The sequence below is a fragment of the Phalangium opilio genome, unplaced genomic scaffold (genome assembly GCF_054372755.1).
Source record: "Phalangium opilio isolate 3A_F unplaced genomic scaffold, DU_Popi_V2 ptg000344l_1, whole genome shotgun sequence".
Classification (NCBI taxonomy): Eukaryota; Metazoa; Arthropoda; class Arachnida; order Opiliones; family Phalangiidae; genus Phalangium; species Phalangium opilio.
Genome location: NW_028324227.1, coordinates 403,296 through 425,036, shown reverse-complemented (window position 1 = coordinate 425,036; position 21,741 = coordinate 403,296). Strand labels below are relative to the sequence as shown.

Below are 21,741 nucleotides of genomic sequence, written 5' to 3'. Positions count from 1 at the left end.
ATCTATGAACCTTCTTCCATTCTAGCAACGTATGACCCCTTTACCATCGTGTCGTAACATAATCCACCGCCTACGAATTGTATACCACGTACCGGTATTTGAACCCATTTAGCCACATTGGTCAACCGCTGAAAGTGATAGGCCATCCCAAGGGAATAAACTGACCAAGTCGCGACCCTATGAATGTCCTACGCTCCACGGACCCAGACACATCTCTAAAGAATCTAATCCCAAACGCGCGTAGCTTTGATTATTGACGTTAGTCGGAACTTGATATATGCCTTTAGTAAAACTAGCGTGTTGGGTTTCAAATTCAGCGGTGTTTCTTTGGCCACAGAAACTCGCTCGGATCGATGCTCTCATCTCCGAGGCAGGCCAGCGAGCGACTATGAGTATGGGCCAAACTCTTAAGCAACGTATTTGAATTCGAGGCGCCCCCTAGTCTTGAAACGTCATCCACAAGCCCCTTCTCCCGATCGCCCATGCACCCTTCCTAGTTCCAAGTCAATTTCCCCGCGTTTTGTTTTGGCAAAGCACGCGATCGGCTCAGATCAGGGCGCGCGAACCAATTTGAACGAGAGCGAGCGTCGCTCCTTCCGCTGACGAAAGTTTTCCCGATTCATTTTTTACCGCGTGACCCTTCCAACTAAAGTTGACCGCTCGTGGAAAGCTGCTAGGAGAGACAGAGAGAGACTGAGTGAGAGGGGGAAATTTTTGTTACTGTACTCTCTACTCCGTAGTCGCGACTCGCCAACCACCTTTCAGAATGCAGAGGCGCCTATTACTCGGTTATGAGCGAAGCGCGCGGGACCACTAATAGCCAAGAGACCTTAAAATGGCAAGATTCGTGGAAGAGTTCGGTCTTCTCTCCTGTCAATCGCTCTTGGGCTTCTTGATACTCTTCAACGGTGAGTTTGCTACGCATGCTTCTCCCTTCTACTCTTAGATCGTTTGTTCTTTCCTCTCTCATTAGCCCTAAAAGGTTTCAAAATACGCGCACTATGATATTAGGACATGCGCCTCAACTTTTCTCTCAAATAAACAGACCCCTTGAGGTTCAAAGGTTACGTAAAAAGTTAATATTACAATGAGTAGGTCAATTTTATCACATTTAAAGAGAATAATTGAAGTATTCTAATTCACACGAAATAGAAGAGTCCAAGGTACTGTTATGTTAGAAGAATAAAGGGAAATAATAATAAATTTCATCATTTAGGCCTACTACTTTACGTTTTAACGAAAAATGTGGAAAACGGTTTAGACTGCTTCCCAGTTTTTGCGTATACCCGTTAAATTTCTCCCGAATGAGTTTAGCTAAAAGTTTATAACATCCTTGGTTAAAAGTGATATTTTGGGTTCAGGCTTCCGCTGTCCGTACCTTAGTTTGACGCTTCTAATAAAAGCATTTGAACACGAAACTGAAAGGCGGATTTTTTAAACAGGCTTCTTGAAGTAGTTCGAAGTCGGAAAGGGGCTACGCAATTTAGGCTTTTTTAATTTTGAAGCAGATGTTTTTGAAATTTTAGTATGGACGCGGTTTTTGAAGGATCAATAAATCCAAGGGAAAAATGAAATGCATTAATTTTAATAGCTTTACATAGTCATTTAGCGCCTTAGCCTTCTTCTAAAAATAATGGAGATTTTGGAACGAACAAAGTTCTCCGGTTCCGTAACCGGAACAGTTTGACTAACTGAAAGGAAAAGTAGTTTTAGTCCTACTTGGACGGAATTCAACTTAAAAGCTAAGTTGAATGCTCTAGAAACGCGCTCGAACACTCTGCATTTAAATTTCACAATTTCCATAAGTCGCGTAAATTGAAATTTATTTAAAACCTTCAGCCAGGAAAAGAAATTAAAATACGCGACTTTTTATAACGTAAAAAGTTGATGCGCGTTAATACGCAATGTTAAACGTGATAAGAAAGAAAGTAGCGCTTAAAAAGTGCGCTTGAATACTTGATATTTTATTTAAGGATTAAAATTTACTTTTATTAAAGCGTAAATTCAAGTATAATTTGAAGGGAAAGTTATTCGTCTTGAATTTAAAGGCTTCGAAAAAGTTTGACGCGTGTTCATTTTAATTTTAACCGAATATAAGTGAACTCCTAAATATTTCAAAAGATGAAATTAAGTCATTTATCAAGAAGCGGTTTCTAAAAGGGGTGCGTGTATAACCAACCCTTTCGCCTTTGAACGGGGTGAAATTATTGCCCCAGTTAGGAGACGGTGAAGGGGGAGGGGGAGGGGGGTGACTGGTATGATAAAATATGTTCTCGGTGGTCAAGAATGCCAACTATTTGTTCATATTTTCTTAAGGGAAGATCGTGAGTAATGTGTCGCGTTCCCTGGCAAGAGACATCCGTCAAAATATAAGGGTCTCGACGAAAGGCTTCTATTATTTTTCTCTCTCTCTCACCAGCTATCACACACTAGTGTGTCCTGGCCGGTGGTCGCCCGCGCCCCCCGCGCGTATAGACGATCAATAAAAAAACAAGCGACGAAATAGTGGGAAGGGATTTTTAGGGGGAGTCGACGTAAGGCTAAAAAACGCGGGGCAAAAAGTCTCCTTTTATTTTAAAAAGCCCTATTGTTTGCCTTTGCAATATTGCTGTCAACCGGCCCCACCGACCGCCGCCGAATATTTGACCGGCTTTGGAAATCTCGCGTCGAGCATCTGTGTTGGTGTAAGGAACCCAAGGAGCTGTGATAACAACGCTTAATTTTTAGTTCCTATGAATTGGGAAATTGTTGATTAGAACCAGAAGGGGATAATAGACGTAGCATGACACTCTGTATCCTCTTAATACTTTGCTCTCCTGTTCATAGAACTTACTTCAGATGGGCATCGCGCGGTGCTATAGGGTCAATTCTATAACGGTTTGGTACTTAACTACAATACCTCGCTCAAGACAAATCTAGCCTACCACGTAGTAAAAAAACCTCATACGCTCAAGAAACATTTTGGAGAACCATTGAAAAAATAGGTTAAAGTTTTTCGACAAGTTTTAGAGTCACTAGTGAGCAGCGAATAGGATTGGAGCTCTGTCGCGATATTCTCTGTTCGGAGAGCAGAGAAGCGAGAGTCGTGTGTTCTCTCACCTTAGCAGGTTACGGAATATGGATGCCAGTCCAGAAAGCCAGAATTTTAGTTAATTGTATCTGGTTAATTGATATATTGAATACATTGACTTCTCTCCTCTCTTGAGGAGAAAAAAGGTCCTCTTGTTGAATCTTAAGCCTGTGGAATTAAGCCGACAAGAAGAGATTATACAAAATGACTATAATCCCGTAATACGCGATGGTTGTACTAAACGAAATCTTCGTAAGTAATTATTCGTCCAGGCACGCACGTGTAGTATCCAATCTAAGCCTCGACTGGAGGAGGAGAATCAATGACACACACAAATCTCTCGTTTAATATGCGCGCTCGATCCGCCACGGGGGGGGGGGATGTTATACTCCGGGCCAAACCCCTTGGCTCTTCTATATTATCCAAAATATAAAAGCAGCTCTTCCAGCTCTCTAATACCCTACAACTTCTTCGAAACGTGTCCCTGGATAATGCTTATTCGTGTTAAAGGCGATTATTAGATTATTTTAACAGAAACGGTAGGACCCTGCCTGCGTGGAAAACACAACGGAGACTCGAGAGCTCACCTCTCTCCTTGAACCGAGTTGCACCTATTGTTAGCGTTGATATTTGCAAGCTCATTATTTTCATTGTGTGTACCCTTAGAAAACAAGTATTAGTAAATGGTTACAATTACAAATATCGGTATAACGCCTTTCTATATCAATTTATTCCACAATTTCCCGTGACCCGTGGAAATGTTTAAATTGCATAAATTGGAGTGGAAGTGTTTGCCCCATAGGGGTTAAAAATGGAAATAATTATAACACATTTTTCCATCGAACCACTGTTTATTTGGAAAATATGACTTCCTTTGGATAATATTTCCAATACTTTCTTATAAACTGTATCAATTAATGTTTATAATGGATGAACTATAATATTTCCCTAAACCAGAAGCCTATTTTCTCTGTAGTTTCAAACTTTCAATATAATTTGCGCGAAAGATAAAATATTCCATCTATTTGGGAAAATGGAATAAATGAAGGTTTTTCCTGAGGGGACTCAACTTTTATTATGAAAATGCGGGCGAATAAAAAAACAGTACATAAATAAGTTGAATGAAAGATAAGCCCGGGGCAGTCGGGCTAGTTACTTAAATATCTACTCCAGTACAAACAATATATATCGGTGAAAAAAATATTCCAGACTCTAGAGACGCATTCCATTCCATCTTTGATGGTGTCTTTTCAAAGAAAGGGTATAGCGCTTTTATTTTGAGTAATGCCAAAAACACAGCTGTTGAAGTAAACCTTTTTTCCATACTATTTCCACATTTTTTCATTTTATTTCCAGAGCTTTTCCTACTATTTCCAGAGTTTTTCGTACTATTTCTATACTTTTTCGTACTTTTTCCGGTACTGAGGGTTGCCAACCAACCTTCTTTTACTTGGATATGATCTATTCAATTGGGTTTAAAACCTCCCAAAAGATCCCTTAAAATTGTTGTGCGCGAGAGATGTTTCAGTCATCCCTTTTGACTTATGACTTTCCAATGATTCTTATTCACCATCGCCAACTTTTTAATGACTTTGAGGTCATTTATCGCGAGTTCGAATCCTTTTCTTTGTCTCCGCAGACACGACTAATATTTCTATTTGTTTTTTTTGACTTGCAAGATGTTCTTGAGACAGACGCGGCTTGATAATATTTCTTCGATACATGGTCATCTGATAATGATGGTATCTCGGTAACTTTGTAACGTACTTCTTCAACCCTTCACTGTTGAATAAGGTTATTCTTGAATAGCCCCGCGTAATAGATAAAAGTATAAAAAATAGGAACTTTCTGGTATCTATCATCATCCATTATGGCTTTCGCTGATATTTCGACTTCGATAACTTTTTTTAAAAAAAAAACACTTTTTTTCTGGCTATAGTGCGAGGTTTTGGGTAAGAGATCTTATCCATTATTTTCTTATGGAAAGGACGGACATCCTATTTTCTCGAGCCTGGTAAAGGACAATGTTCTTTTTTGGTCATATTTTGGCCCTCCATGTCAAGAAATTTCAATATATTTTTCTCTCCAAGTTCCAGAAAGATAAATAAAGACGGCGAAAAATAATATGTCCTTTACAAACTTATTTACTTATTATTCGCGTTATCTTTGCTCTGACGTGTCCAGCTAGTTCTTAATTGAAAAACCTCGGTCCAAAGAGGGTAAATAGAAGAGGAGTAGAAACTAATAGCTTCAATGGAAGTTCTCACCTTCATTTTGATTTATTTGTTTTCGCGTGTTTGTTTATTTGTTTAATTTTAACCGGCCTAATATCCGGTATAAGAGGGTCCCTTTTCAAAATTTGGTAGTAAACTATAGTCTGGTGTTTTCTTAAGAAGGCCAACAGAGACGTTCAAACAACCATGACTTCTAGCAGACGACACTTGTAAAAGGGTATTCTATTTCGTTAAAATTGCTAATAACAAAATGTTCATAGAGCATCCAGCATTTTTTATTTAAAATAATATAAATTTTCACCAAGGTCCAAATATGATGGTAGCTTAACAATTTTCGGTATCTTTAAATTTTATTTTTTATTTTCTCTCCAGCTATCTTTAAACTGTCTATAGCAGAATTCTGAGCCGCCATTCTTCGTGGGCTTTTCCTTTTTCCCCTTGAAGGGGTTTCGAATTTTCTCTCCTTGAATGGACAAGGAAAGAAAGAAAGAATTCCTGAAGGATATTACTATGCTAGTATGCTGATTCTTATTCAAATTACTTCATCTTTTCCTCAGCGAGCGTTTCCCCCCCGGCGGCGGCGGGAAGCGACTAAAATATAGGGATTTTACATACATACGAATGTAAACTATTCCTGGAATGATATGTAATATAGCCTATATTCAATTATATTATAAGCTTTTGCCCCCAAAATTCTACCCCCCCCCACTTTATCTCGCATCCCCCTTTCCATATTTCGCTATATTAAATTCCATCCCAAACGGAACCGTAACGGCCCGGTTCTGTTCTGTTCCCCCCCCACCTTTTTAAGTAATGGTTATTATATTATCATGAATGATTATGTCCATTTATATCGATAACACAAGGGAAGGGTTGCTTTGACTGTCTTCTTTTTGACTTTGCCGCAAAATATTTTTCGTCAAATTCTCGAGTTAACCATAAAAGAAAAATAAAATAAAAAATAATAAGATTAAAGAATTATTTTATTAAATTTTCTAGCCGCAAAGCTGATTTTTTGAGTAATGAAAGAAAGATTGTTTGCGTTTTTTTTTTTTGAGTAGTTTGAAATTCTTGGAAATGTCTAAATTAAGCCCATAAAGTTCACTAATTAAAATTTAATACAACTATCAGCGCATCGGATTTTGCTAGTAAATAAAAAAAGATATTTAAGCAAATTATAATTAATTTGCCAATGTTGAATCATTTATTTTTAATATTAAAAATGTACTAGGCCTAGCTGTTTTCCGGGTTCTTCGTTTAAGTCAGATACAATTGTCTTATTCTTGGCACTATATGTTGAATTTATCGCGGTGGCTCCGTAGCAGTAATTTCATTAATATTTGTCTTAATATTTCCTCACGTAGGCGGGCTTGATTTTTAATACTTTAAATGGTCGCCCTCGCGTTAGGTTTAATTTTGGTACTTTAAATATTTACAGCAAAATTGTACTAAGTGTGATTTGTTTGGATTTTAATGTTTTTATTATTGCAGTTTGAGAGCTTTCCTCGTAAAGCGAGTTGTCTTGGAAAAGGACTACATTCATTTTAATTTTGAAATACCCTAGTGGGTTTCGGTACACCGGTGTATTGTAGTTCAATATGTGGTGATACGGTACTTTTAGCAAAGTTTTAACCGATACCCGTGTTAGTACGCGTAGGTTGTTTTATACCCAACAATGACTTCAATATAACGTATTAAAATTTCACACCATTAATCCACTATAGCAACTATAAAAAAAAATACAAATACTTCTTCCAAAATTGATTTTCTTGGAATTTAATTTTTTCTTATAGTAGTTTCTTTGAAGAAGATAAATAACTTCCTATAATCAAAATAGGTCAAGACGCGCTATTTCTAACCACTCAAGCCTCTCTGTTGTACTATACAGCTGTATTTATTGAGCGATACTTCTAAATAGTTTAGGCTTATAGCTTGTTCGAAAACTTTAATCGAATTGCCTTTAAATATTAAGAAATCCGGAATGTTACGCCCAAACAACGCTGTCTCTCTCTTTCTCTTTCTCTCTACTTCTCCTATCCGAGTTAATGCGTTTCAACAAGCCGCGAGAATTTAACTTAGGCCACAAGTAACGCCTTTCTCGTGGCCATAATTTTTAAAGGATGAATTTTACGGTTTTACTCTGGCGTATGTATACATACATTACACAAGCTCGCGTCTTTTTAAATTGCTTTTAAGATGGAAAAGTTTCGAGTCTTCTTTTTAGATCCGGGAATCGCTTTTCCCTGCAAAACACGGATTTAGTAGCGGTATTAAGATTTCTGTAGCTAAAGAAACTGGTTTAAAGAATACGTAGGACCATATATTTTTGGGTTGGAAAAGCTGGCCGTAAAAATATTTCTTTTTCATCTTAAAAGAGAGAGTATAAAGTTTAATTCCAATTTTATTTATGAATAAGATGTTTGTAAGATTTGTGGATGCCGGTGTATGGGAAGCTGCATCGGACGCAACGTTCTTCTTACTCGGTTTTTGAGCGTTTTATTTTGGTTTGCGCAAAGTGCAGTTTATAAATTATGCAAAGGTATGCTTGGTTTTATGGATTTTTTTCCGAATTTTTGAGCTAGAAGAATTTGGGATTTTTTTTTCTTTTTCCGGATTAGATGAAAAGTTATGGCGATTTTTCTCGTAAAGTTTAATCTAATGGTTAGTTTTCGTTGGAATTTATATCAGGAAAAATAAATTGTACTAGCTAAGCTATAATGGGTTTACCCTTTATGCATTAAGGGACTCTATGTAGACACCAAACACTGAATACTCTTTAGGGCCACAAGTACGAAATACCCGCGTGATGTTCTGTTTTTTCTTTTAAACTTATCCAATTTCAATAAAATGATACTTCATTAGGGTAGTTCATAAAGCTAAATACAATAGGACGACCTTTACAATCTTAATTAACCAAACCACTTCTAAAGGACCTTCCCCTATTGTTACCCGAAGAGTACCACGCACAAAGCGGGGTAATTGTAACCTGATTCTTTCCCCAACATATCATTTTACATTTGGAGCAAGCTAACTAAACCGAATCACAAATATCAGTTACAATACGCTATAAGCCTTTTGGACGTTCTACTCATAAACCTCAAAAAATCCTAGGCCGAAATATATTTATATTATGGCATAGAAAGGTAAACATCGTAAAAAAACTGTGCCAAGCATTAGACTTTTGTATAGCTGGAGAAAATAATCAATTGGGTGCTATCTAAGCTAACTTTATATATACTTTTCGAAGCTAGTTGCAACGTCACTACCGTCTAAGGCGGTGAGACCAGCTTTTTATCACGAGTCTTTGGTAACTGCGACTTAGGATATACCATAAGTTCATAAGATACGTTCCATAAGTTAGTCACTGGTTACGAACTGGAGCTTGCCACGAAGTGACTTGGGTGAAACGTCATAGGTTCTCGCGAGATGCTGTCAAAGGCTTAGCACAGATTAAATAGGAAGATGGACTGCAAAATTAACCGAGTTTAGTCAATTCTCGCTTCCGTCGTTCTCGAACTACCTCTCAGTAAATCTCCATAGTATTACGAAGTATATGTAGCGTCATACTTATGGAACATATCACTTATAAACTTATGATATAAGTATATTTTGTTGCACTATAATAAATACAGGAAAAAATGGAGCGAGAGATGGAAAAAAAATTCCCAAAGGAAAAGTCTCACAAGGAATTTCAAATAAAGCTTGGTCTAAAATAGGCGCAAAACTAAAAACGTTACTAAGCTTTTCATCTTGGACTTTAGAAGCTTACTCGTGGTGGGACTTGGTGAGAGCTTGACGTATAAAAAATTTAAAATATATATCTAACAGCTCAGCTGATTGGCTTCAAATTCGTGCTGGCACCGCTGCTTAAACCGGTTACAAGTGCAATAAATATACTGGAAAAAAGCCCCTTCTTGCTTTTGGTTAGAGTGACTAGTCCCCATTATCTAAACTTGTCATCATCTCATAATTGTTTTTGGGATTCAATCACAAACCGGAAAGAATAATTAATACTTTTTCTGACGTCATGCCTGAATCGAACACCAAAACTATTATATTAAGTCAGAATTGTACTTTATTTTAAATGGTAATAAAGTAGTATAGGCCTAGTACTTCAGTACGACACGATTTTATTATTAATGTGACATTATTAGTCACATTTTGTAGCCCTCTATTACTTGACGATTTTCCTTTGAGACGACTCCTTTAAACTAACTTATATCCTGAAAGGATGTAAGCTTAGTGAAAAAAAAAAAAAATAAATTACTTTCACCTTTCCCGAAAAATGCATCTTTATTATATTAATTCTTATTTCCCGGAGTCCACCTCGTATCTCTTCCCCGCACTGCCGGCCGGGCTAGTTTCCTTCCCGTTGCTATGACGACGACGAAGGCTTCTCTAAAAGTGACAGTACAATCCGCAAAGAGCGAAGCCGAAGCCTAGTTCATAGCTATAGGCATAAGTCCATAAGATATGTTCCATAAGTTTGTCGATAGAGAGCTTGTGATGAAGTGAATGAGATAGGTCATAGATTCAGGGTAAAGCGACGCCTGGTGATGCGCTGTCAAAGGGGCTTCGTAATGCAGACGAAATAGGAGCTAGATGGAAGCCCTGCAAAACTAACCGAGTGTAGCACTTCAATTCTCGCTTCCGTCGTTCTGCTAGAACTATAGCTCGAGCTGTAAGTCTCTAGCATTACGAAGTATATGAAATGGCATACTTATAGAACATAAACTTACGCTATAGGTGATGGGAAGTCGGGGATTTCGGTCACCGTTACGAGAGGGTGGGTGGTTGAGAGAGTGACGCGCGAAGGAGAAAGCGAGCAAGCACCTGCACCCTCTGCTTGCACGCGATAGAAGACTTTCCACTTTATCGGAGGTAACCTAATATTAGTGAACTCTCTAAAAGGGAAAGTGGGTGATTGCTAGGGGAATTGATGGGTGGAGCGGATCGGAGGAGGTGTGTACCGCGTGGAGTGTTCCTGGTGGGAGAAGAATCCCCGCCCCGAAGCATCCCATCCGTAAAACCATCATTGACATGACAGTTTTCTATTGACCTCTTGCCTTCAATTATAAGCCTTTATAGCCCCAACAATTTCTTTGTCTTTTCTTTGATACGTGTTTCAAAGAGTACGCGATAGTTTTTTGGCGTATTTTTTTATTTAAGGACCATAAGCTGAAATGCTTTTTTGCGTTAATGTAGTATTTTGATGAAGTAGCTCGCGCGTTTAGGAAGTAGGAGAGTTGTTATCCGGAAGTAGGCTAACCTGGAGCTAATATTGTTAGAAATGTTATTTTACTTATTTTAATAATACAGATTCTTAAAAGTTCTTATTACCTTCCTAATTTCGTGAAATCATGTATTTATTTATTTAACTACTTTTAAACGAAGATGTTCAAACTGTTACGCGTTAAGTCTCAAGTGATCGTTTAACAAAATTAACCGATATCGATATCCAAGTTTTACTGGAATCGATACCGATTTTAACCGATTATTTCAATCGGCGAGTTAAAAGATTATTTACACCAATGAAACCGATATCGACCGATTTTTAACCGATTAATTGGTAAAATAAATTCGAACCGATAAATCGATAAATTAACCTTGAACTAATTAATCGGTAAATTAAGCTCAAACCGATATATCGGTTAAAGTGACGTATCGGTCACCGATACCGATATCATATCGATTTGTGTCCAAAAGTCAACCGGCTACGCAGTTTTTAGATCAGCTAGTCCATCAAAAATACTGCAAACTTCGTCCGAACTCATAAATAATCACGAGTTCGCCTAGTGAGCTTACTTGGTCCCAGCTTTTTTTCTCGGCGTTTTATAGCTGGCTTCGAGCACTAGGCCTTTAATACTATTTCCTCGTATCCGGATTTTATTTCCGATTTTTATGGGACTTTTTTTCCGTTGTAAATACGCTTGGTCGAGTAGTCATTTCGCTTTTTATTTTATCTTTTATTTTTTGCGCTTCTTCTTGTTTTGGGATGAAAAAAAGGTCTGTCCGGATTTTTCCGGCGGGCGTTGCTCGGTGATCCTTTTTCGGAAGGATTTTACATCTAGTTCCCGTTTTTAGGAAGAGTTTATGGTTTCGGTGAGCGGCGGCGGATACGGGTTTCTTCGAGGGATGAGAGATGTTCTAGAGATGTTGCTGGTTTTTCGAAATGAGGGCGAAAGATCAAAGGGGGCCCGATCAATTTCTATCTTTCGTCTGATGACGATGAATTTTTTAAAATCTTCACGGGTTTCGTGTTTAAGCTTTGATATAAGGTGGTGTTACAGGGTGAATTACTGGAATTTGAAATTTATTCCTCATATAAATCAAAATTATTTATTAGAGAATTTATTTACTTCCTCTCTTTGGGTTAGTAAATCGAAGTGAATACCCGTTATATGGGGCATTATTTTGTAACTTGTTGTTATGCCTCAAATTTTTAATTTAAAGATGATATGAAAAATTTAATAAAAAATAGAAGCCACGCCTCTAGCTTTAACACCAAATAGAGGAGGATTACGTAAACCTTATACGTATAGTGGATTTAAAATATCCGAACTTAACCCTTTTAAAAATTAAAGGCCATAGCGAGAGCCGTATAATATTTACTGGAAGGCGTCGGAGTTATTTGAATAATTTAGGAAAAACACCGAAAGGGGATCGAGTTTATGAGAGGCACGCGTTTCAATTACATGTTCTAAGGCTTCCCTGTGTTTTCTCTTCTAAAATGAGATCTTGACCTAAATAAAAGATTGTATACAGCGTCGAGCACTAGCTACTACCCCGATGTTACGTACCGTGTACTTCGAGACGAACGTCATATACAGAATTTTGTCACGCCAACAAAAGAAAAGTATTTCCTTCGCTTCATTTAAAACTTTAATAAATTTTACTCGGATAGAAACTTACGCGTAGCGAGAAGTTCATTTCTCGAAGTCTCGTACGCTTGAAGTACGTTAGTCGTTGCGTGAGGCAACTCGGAAATAGTAGGGAGAAAACTAGAGATGAAAGAACTGGAGACCATTTCTGTCTTGGATCGTTCTAAGACCTGGCGCGAATTCTTGTTCCTGATTAACTTTTAACACGCGTGTATACGATCAACAGTTGGCTTTGAATAGCACAGTGGTGCTGGGACATTCCTTGCCTACCTCCGCGACCAAATTATCGCCAAGGCCCAAGCTAAATAACTGTTTAACATTCTGAATTCAACTCAACTTTTTCGGGAACGATTTTTTTCAATTGACACGATATAATCACTTTTTCGCCTTTTACTCGTAAAATTAATTGATATATTGCTGCATAATGCCTTTAATTTCTTAAGGTTTAGCTTGACAAGGGTATTTCTATGGGTTTCAAATTCTAACTCTACTTTGATTTTTTTTGGACCAAGTACTTTTTTCTACGCCAAAATTAGGTGTAATCCAAGGTTTAGATGGCTTTGTTTACAGTCGTAGAAAAATACTTGGAGCTTTCAAAAGAAGTACTAACTAAAATTGAAGAAACGAGTATTCAATCCCCATTTTACTACAACAAACAAACATCTGTTAAACGATAAACCAAGCTATTAAAAAAGAGACGCCAACTACGACTAAATATTTTATTTTCGAAAGAAAGATAAAAAAAAAACGCAAAACTCATTTCCCAAGGATTTTTAGCAAAAACATCGTAAAGCGAGTTTTGAGGGATATAGGCCTACTGTTTAGAATGAACACACCCACTCATAAAGAGAATATAAAGCCGTCCTCCCCCCCCCCAACAGTATTGTTATTAGGATTAGTCATAGTACGCTCTATATTGGCTATACTCGAAAGAGTGGGTGAAATAATGCAACGGGAAGCCTTGACAGTAATGTTACGCGTTGAATGGACCATATCAAACGAATGCTACATGGAGGGAAATTTTTCGTTCTCTTCAGTCTCTCTCTCTCTCCCAACTTGGGCAGTAGTGTAGTTGAAACAAGGAGGATTTATACTGGAGGAGAAAGAAGGTATATTGAGAACTATCAAGAGTAAATAAACTGGCGGTGTATTTTACGGATGACCCCTTAAATTTAATTAAGAATCTGAAAGGCAATGCTAATTTAACTAAGCGGTCATGTCATAGAACATTTTCGACTCAAAACAGCCCAAGGAACATCAACCCCTTAATTTATGGCAGACTTATCGTAAATTAATATTATATAATAAGCGCGGAATCATTAAAAATTAATAATTTTGACCTTACTCCGATGGTAAAGATGGTTGTCGTTTACCGATTTACTAGTTACTCTCTCAAGGCCAAATCAGAACTTGATATTAGTCATTCCGTTTGAAGGCGTTACGCGTCAAGTAGCCCCGAGTATAGAGGACGATTTCAAAGAGAATTCCTTCACTTTATTTGCTAGATTGATTACGTTGAAATGCTTTCGCGAAATCTACAAAAACACTCGAAACTAGTAAGAAGAATATGTCACGTGTGCCGAATTGCTTTGCCCTTTGAAAATCTATTCGACTTGGATTCAGTTTCGTCGTATATTTGCATTTCCTTTAAAATGTCAAAGGCAAGACTCGAGAGAACAGATTGAGAGGATAGTAATCGATATAAGATCGTTTAGGTAATGGGCGCTGCTTTAAGATATTTCTATAGCAATTCAAAAATTATTGATCGTATATTGGAGGATTATACAATTTTCAAGATTTTAGACTCCAACAGTTTCCCGAAGTTATATTACTATTATCCTCATACTGTACGACGTAAAACCTTTCTATACTATATAGTTTAATTGATAAAACTATCAAAATACTGTAATTATCTACTGATAGTTTGTATTAAAATATATGGTTTCATATCAAAGTTAACAAACTCAGTATTCGTAGCAGGGATAGATTTAATTTTAGAAGTAGGAATGGAGAACAGAGTAATCTGGGCGCGCGACAAAGTTCCATGGGACGGGGGGGGGGGTTATGAAAGAAGAGGCGGGTCATAGCGACAGAGGTAAAAAGGATAAATATATCACGTTTTATTTCTAAAATCGAGGGACTGGCTACCTTGCGGCGTAATGAACGTAAACGCAACAACAAATGGAATTAAGTGTCAACTTTAAAATTTCTATCTATGAAGTTTCATTCTTCAAAATATAATATTCGCGAAGCCAGTAATAAAAATTTTAAAAATACGCATCCAGGTTTTAATCATCCTTGTTTTTGAAAATGTGTTGTTTTGTAAAAGCCATTGGCCCTAGGCGCGAGCGACAGACAAGGCTCACCATTCTCTCGGCTCCCTCGTGACTCTCAGTGAAAACGTTTCAAAGGCGCCTGCCTGGCGGGGACGCCGAGGGCTAGGGGGCCTAGTGAACTTGGCGTGTTTAGTGCCCCTTCTTTATACACGCGTAGAAAACACAGACACACGAATGCTGTCAGAGACAGTTTCGATCTATAACGTTTCACGCAAATGACGAGTGAGACTCGTTAACCGAGCTTACTAAAAATAATGAGCTCGTGCACCGAGTGCCTGAAGCAACAATTTTCCGTATACATACAAGTATACTGGGGAGAAATAGCCAAGCAGGTTTCGTTCACCATAAGCTTAAGAGTGTGTAATTCAACGTATAAAACTCGTTTCCCCTTGGTAACTCCTGACGTTTCTTACTTCAAGATGTAACGTAGAATGAAAGGGGTTGGAATGAAAAACTACGTACACTATTTAAAATATGGGAAGCTTTGAGGCCACCGTTCAATATAAAAGGCTACTACCGTTGAATTATTAAGATGTATCGTATGCAAAATGATGTAATATTTTATTTTATGGCATAATATCCTTATTTTTACTAGAAAAGTGGACATTTAAGCTTAAAATATACGTATGTTACCCATTAGGATATTTTCGATATTTTTTTATTATAACCATCTATGGTAGTAAAAGCCCTAACTGACCGATTCATAAACCCCCATACCATTTTAAATATTAAGCTTATATTTTACTGGGACGTTACTTTTAAGAAATACATACGCAATCCGCTGCCTCAAATATAGAAAACCTGCCGTTCAGATTAAAGTTAGGGTAATTTTTGTCTGTTCTAACCATTTTAAAAGTAGCTTTTTACTTGTATTTTTGCTTCTAGTAAATTTATATTTTTTGAAAAAACGTTTAGTGCGAGAATTTGTGTAAACAGGGAAAGCCTACATTTAGGCTGAAATCGTCCCAGCTATTTTGTACGGGCGCCTGTAGAAATGTTTCACCCGCAGCACACCGATGTTCAAGGAGAAACTTACAAATAGGATGAATTCTCCGATCTTAAAATTGAATTAAGTACAGAAAAATTATATCTTTGAACTTTATCAGATCTTATATAGGTTATTGCTAGTCTATATAAAACTGGGAAGAGATTATGAAATTAATTTAATTGTATTGTATAGGAAAATTAAAGGTATAATTATTTCTTACCCCAGCGTAACCTTCTACGGGTCATAGGTAGCGGCGTTAAGGGGTATCGCGTTCTATGAGCACTTCTCTGGTAAAAACGTCTTTGATATGTCTTGAGGGATAAACTCACTGCTTGAAGTAAAGTTTTGTACTTCTTGAAGCATTGTAGTATACCTTTAATAAATGAAAATAAAACTGGGTTTACACAGTCTGCGTCGTTTTCAAACAAAGTTAACTTTTGTTCCGGAAATTTGACCCTCAAGAATAACTTGTTTTTCTTTAGCTATACCAGACTTACGAGGTGACCTCCCACTATTTGGAGACTTGTTCTTTCAGAGCATAAGAGCGCAGTGTAAAGATAAGGAATACCAGAAACTAACAAAGGCTTGCCGATAGTTTATGGTGGCGCCTATGGAAATGCCTCTCTCGTAACTCTCGTATAAGGGGAAATTGTCTTGGTCTCTTGGGTGACATAGCGGAAAGCCATTACAATTATCATACTCTTTTTACAGGAGTGTCTTCTCTAGTCATATCGTCGACGAATCTACAAACGAAAGATGGCGAGAATTACGTTCTTCACGGCGGAAAAGCCATCTTAACTTGCTATTATCATTTGGCACCGGGTGAACAGGTGGTCCAAGTTCAATGGCTGAAGGACGACGAAGAGGTCTATGTCTGGACCCCCAATTTGCCTCCTACGGCCAAGGGTCCTTTCGAAGGAAGAGTTGACCTGAGCAATAAAGCGGCCAATAGCATAAACATTACCTACGCTCACATGAACATGCACGGACTAATTACCTGCCGGGTTTCAACCGGAGGGCTGTCCTCAAAAGTTACGGAAGATAATCTCAAACTAATTGTCATTGTTGGTAAGCCACCTTTAGCATTCTTTTTGTTAATATATCAGGGCAATACAAAATTTAAAAGCGGCACAGGCTAGAAGACAGGAAAAAAATAAAACCTCCAATTGAACCTGACCTAAACCGAAACTAAACCTTACTCTAACCAGACATGTCCTTAATCTTAACCTAACCAAACTGTCCTTAATTTTAAACTAACCAAACCTGTCCTTAATTTTAAACTAACCAAACCTGTCCTTAATCTTAAACTAACCAAACCTGACCTTAACCTTAACCTTACTCTAACCAAACCTGACCTTAACCTTACTCTAACCAAACGCGACCTTAACCTTACTTTAACCCTGACCTGACCTTAATGTTAAACTAACCCCAACCTGGCCTTAACCTTACTTTAACCAACCTGACCTTTCCCTTACAATAACCAAGCCTGACCTTAACCTTAAACAAACCCTAACCTAAACTATCACAACATAAATCAAATTGGCATCTTTTAGTCGCGGGCTTAGTAATCTTTCTCGCCCTGTATCCACTGTGTGTGTTAATAACTATAATTTTCTTTTACAGACGCGTGCGGAGAAGATAGTTGGTCGCACCACTTTGACTCGATTGAGTGTACTGAAACGATTAGAATGCACTGTACGGGAATCTTTCCTCGCCCGTCTCCAATGTGCGGAGTCTTCGACACGAAAAAGATGACGTTTATTCAGAGCAGCCCTTTCGATTCCGTGTCGGTGCTCAAGAACGGGACGTTCGAGATCAGCTTCTCTCACAAGTATAACATCGCGGACTTCTACAACATGACCGACATCGTCTTCTCCTGTAGTATTACCATCCAGGACACCAATTGGAAGGTCAAAGTCGTTTTAAACATGTTTGGAGGTATGCTAAAATTCCATCACTAGTGATCTCAATTCTTCCTTAAGACTCTTTTCATTGAACTACAAGTGATAAAAAGCTATGGAAGCTAAAGGGAGAAAGAGATAAATGTACGAATGGCATTAGATTCTATCTCTTTCTCCCTTCTGTCTTTATAGCCTTTCGGGAGGGGCCCATGAACCCTTAGTTTTAGCCCATTTCGAGATCGTTTTTGGACGATTTTAGTGCCTTTTATTTGATTTTGATTGAGGGTACTTAAATCAGAGAGAAAATAGCGAGAGAAATTGAAGATTAAACTTGAGAAGGTACATACCTCTGAGCTTTTGATTTCTACTTCTGAATGATAATCAACGCCCAACCCAACCCGCTTTATCCAAAAGGCTGAAATTTTGCAGGGACTTTACTCCTAAGTAGGCACGCACTAATGAAAATGCTTCTAATCCACGGCCATCTTGAAAAATGGCGGTTGGAAATGTAAAGAAACCTACCTTATGGAATTAACTAATAAAATGTCAGGACGGGCTGACGGGCAACGCTACTAGGCCTAGTTTTTAATAAATATTAATTTTGTGATTTTATAAGAATAAATATGTCACTTATTAAAATATGGTAATACTCGATAGTGCCTTAAAGTTTTGGCAAAGCTAACTTTCTATTCCTTTTGCTATATTATATCTGCTTAAATGTACACCATTGAACTCGAAAAACTAAGAGGCGATTGTTTAAGTATAAGGTTCATTCACTTTTACAACTCCATTTCAGATTCGGGATGCGCTCAAAACCCTCCCGAAATCGAGAACGGTTACTACAATCTGACCGGGGGTCGATCTTGCCGCGGTTACCCGGGTGATGGCGAGGAAGCCATCTACACTTGCGACGCCGCTTTAGGCATCGAAAAAACGGAAAAGTTGATTTGTCGTAATGGCTCGTGGGTCTCCGAAAGAATCGAAGGAACCACCATCATCGTCAAAGAAAACTATTGGCCACATTGCGGTAAGTTTGATTAACTCTATTGCAGCGTTTGACAAAAATCGATTAATTCTCTAACTACCGAACCGTCTATTTGTCCCTCGTGGCGCTAATACCCATTTAAGCCAATTATGAAGGTTTGCTCGAGGCTCTGACAACAAAGTGTATATATGACGTCAGCATTTCAACATTCCCCTAAGAGTCTAATTGAGATTTGAGACGCTATTCTTCATTATTATAATTGCTTTTAAATTTTATGAACCCTTACATGGAGTCCATCCTTTACATTGATTACTGGCCACAACAACCAAAGTTATTACTCTTAACAATCATGTTTTGAAAGTTAAACGCTGCCCTAGCAATATTACTGAATATTATAATTATTACATAATTCCGCGACACTAGCCTTTTTAGCAAGGAAAATCACCGCACAAGCCCACAGCATTTGAAAATATTGAAACTCCCTCGCTTTAGAACTTTTGTAACAAACCAGGTGCAAAACATCCCGAGTTTTCTGACGTTCCTAAAACATGGGTTAATTACGACATGTCATTGGACCCCATTCTTTCATACAACTATGGGATAAGTGTCATTTATCATCATTAGTTACAAAAATTGTATAGATTGGTTTCATTTGGTTGTATGTTGCGGGTATCACCACTGCTAAGCCTTACCACGTACAGTTTTGGAAGCCATACTGGTGGATTTCAGCACTCCCGGGCATTCAACCCACAAGTATGGCTGTGTAAATTACGTCACGAATCTTAGCTCCTCCCCTAACCGAAACCAAAGCGTTCCTTAATATATCCCGGGAGCTTCAATATTTTCTCAGAAGTATAGGCTTAAAAAGATACACTTTGACTAATTTATCTTAATTAAATACTAATTAATTCTTAACTTAAAGACGCGTTGTCATACAAACCCGTATTCACGCTTTTTTCCATTTACTCGGTTTACTTAATCCCCTTGGAATTGTATTGATCCCAAAACGAAAGAAAGTGAAATTTCCATTAACTCCGCTTTCTCGAAAGCGCGCGACGCGAAAAGCAAAGCCGGTGGCACCGGAAACCATTGTGTTTTGAACTTTTAACGCTGAATTTCCGTTTGTACAAACCCGGGCCCGCGTCTCTCCATTCTTATCCAAAAATCGAAAGCGAGCGAGCTAATTTAGTTTTCAAATTAGAACCATCTTTGAATAAATTAATAACTATCCTTACACGCTGATTAAGGTCTTACGCGGGAATCTTCCTCCTTTGTTCGCGAGTTATTAATTATTCATTAAATGAATTATGCGGCCCGCGCTTTTCAATCTTGACTCTTATCAAACGTAGATTAAAAAAATGGAGAGTGCATGCTCCGCTTAGAATTTCCAATCTATCGCCTTTGTCACGAGTGAAACGCGTATAATGCGGCCAGTGAAAGCTTATAAACGCTTGAACGATATTTCCGGTTTCTAAGCTTCTCGTGGCTCTATTCAAGGTCTGAATCCACCACCATCTTGTAAAATGGCGGCAAGAAAAAGTAACCTGACGTGATACGCGATTTAACAATTTTAATAGTAGATTTGCAAGGGTAAAACGCGGGCACGGTAAGGAAACGTGGAGGATGCCCCCTGTGTATTAAATATAGAACCTAGTTCTCAATAAAGTACACCATTTGTACCAAACCCATTAAACAACGAATTAAAATAAATAAATAAATAAATAAAAATGGCTACGTGGCAGGCGGTAGCGCTTGACAATTGCCTTCCTAAGGTATGGACAACGCGAGATACTCTGGGAGACGTTCATTGCCGCGCATGGCCCACCAATAACACTACTCCATCACACTCTTTCCTCTAAGCTGTAGTAATCTAACAGAGTTTCCAACTAGCGGGGCACTCTCCGCGATTTATCTACTCGTGTTATAACAAAGTTTTCTTTTCTTCCGCAGGTGTAGGATCTCCTTTGACGTTATCACTAACAACTCTATTACTAATTACCCTTTCACTTTCATTACTAAATCATTGATGATGAGAAACAGGCTCTCTTCTAACTCCTCTTTTTTTATAATTTGACCACGGATAAAACCGCGGTATTTACAAACAAAACGAAGAACGAGGATAATAACCAAAAATATGAAAGACTAATTAATACTAGGCATTTTCTATCTTGGGATACGAATAATAAAAGGACTCATTATCCATTGAATATAATTAAATTTAGAAATACACTATCCTTAATTATATAACCTTAATAAGCGGTAATTAACGAAAGGAATCGGTACAATTATTTAAAGCGGGTTTCGCGTTTTGAGTTAACTTTATCACAAAAATAAAATTATAGGGAAAGTTTCGTAAAAATCAAAAGTGGCGTGTTATAGTCGAGAAATGAGAAAATTTCACATAAATTATACTCAAAGGGGCTGACAGATAAATAAATTGCGTATAAATGATATAATTTTGAGTGAAGATCAGTTTCAAGAACTAGGATTCCACGAACCTTTTTGGTTTCTTAGCTATAAAATTAGGTCTAATTTAGGCTTTTTCTAACAATTTGAAGCTCTGATTTTCTTTCTAATTATGTCACGAAATTTGTTTATGACACTTTCCTTTGACTGAAGTAAATCTGGGACTTGACCTTTACGAACCCGCGTTAATGAGTTTGATTTTAATTAGCTCCCAAAATAGCGACAGACGCGTGTGTAGAAATAAATCTGTACATTCTCGTAAGCGTAAACATATTTCTACGAAATTCAAAATCCAAACCGTTCTCCCCGTTTAATTTATGTATATTTAAACGTTGCCTACCAAATATTTACTAGTCATAAAGAGCCAAGGCGCGTTGATGTAAAATGGGCGGGCCTCGGCTCTGATGGGAATATAAAAGAAAACTATTATAATTGTATATACATATATTCGTGTGATTTATTACTACCGTATGATATTATTAATTAATATATACGCCTAATTATTGTTAATCACTGCTATGACGATTTCTATTTTGCTAAAACGATTCAAATATTGGCTTTTTCTTATATAATTTGTGAACATTTTAAATCGAATGGTCGCTTTGATGTTTGCGAAATAAAAAAAAAGGATGAGGACACGCGTACACCGTACACTTTAAACTGATTTTGAAAGCTCTCTGGAATGTGACGTATTTTAAGCGTAATAAGAAGCTTTAAAGTAACACTATGTCCGGTTAATCTCGTTGTTGTACTCACTGTTGAAAATAAATAAATATTTAATTTTTCTTTTCAAAATAAACGTAAGTGTTTACGATTTTTCTGAAATGTAAATATTATTCAGCCAGCAAATTGCGAGGAAGAGAGGTTCACGTTGCAAGAC

General features: G+C 37.6%; 1 protein-coding gene across 2 annotated transcripts; it reads left to right on the top strand.

Annotated features, from left to right (window-relative positions):
- The first annotated feature begins 316 nt into the window (after window positions 1-316).
- On the top strand, window positions 317-21,660 carry LOC149609906 (uncharacterized). 2 transcript variants are annotated; one of them, XM_089860123.1, is made up of 5 exons: window positions 317-908; window positions 16,221-16,577; window positions 17,133-17,447; window positions 18,207-18,437; window positions 21,490-21,660. In XM_089860123.1, the coding sequence occupies exons 1-5, from the start codon at window positions 836-838 to the stop codon at window positions 21,492-21,494; spliced, it is 981 nt and encodes a 326-aa protein (XP_089716249.1). In that variant the 5' UTR covers window positions 317-835; the 3' UTR covers window positions 21,495-21,660. The 2 variants fall into 2 exon arrangements, with proteins under 2 accessions (XP_089716249.1, XP_089716248.1); XM_089860122.1 differs by having other exon boundaries at window positions 319-908; window positions 20,346-21,660.
- The last annotated feature ends 81 nt before the right edge of the window (window positions 21,661-21,741 follow it).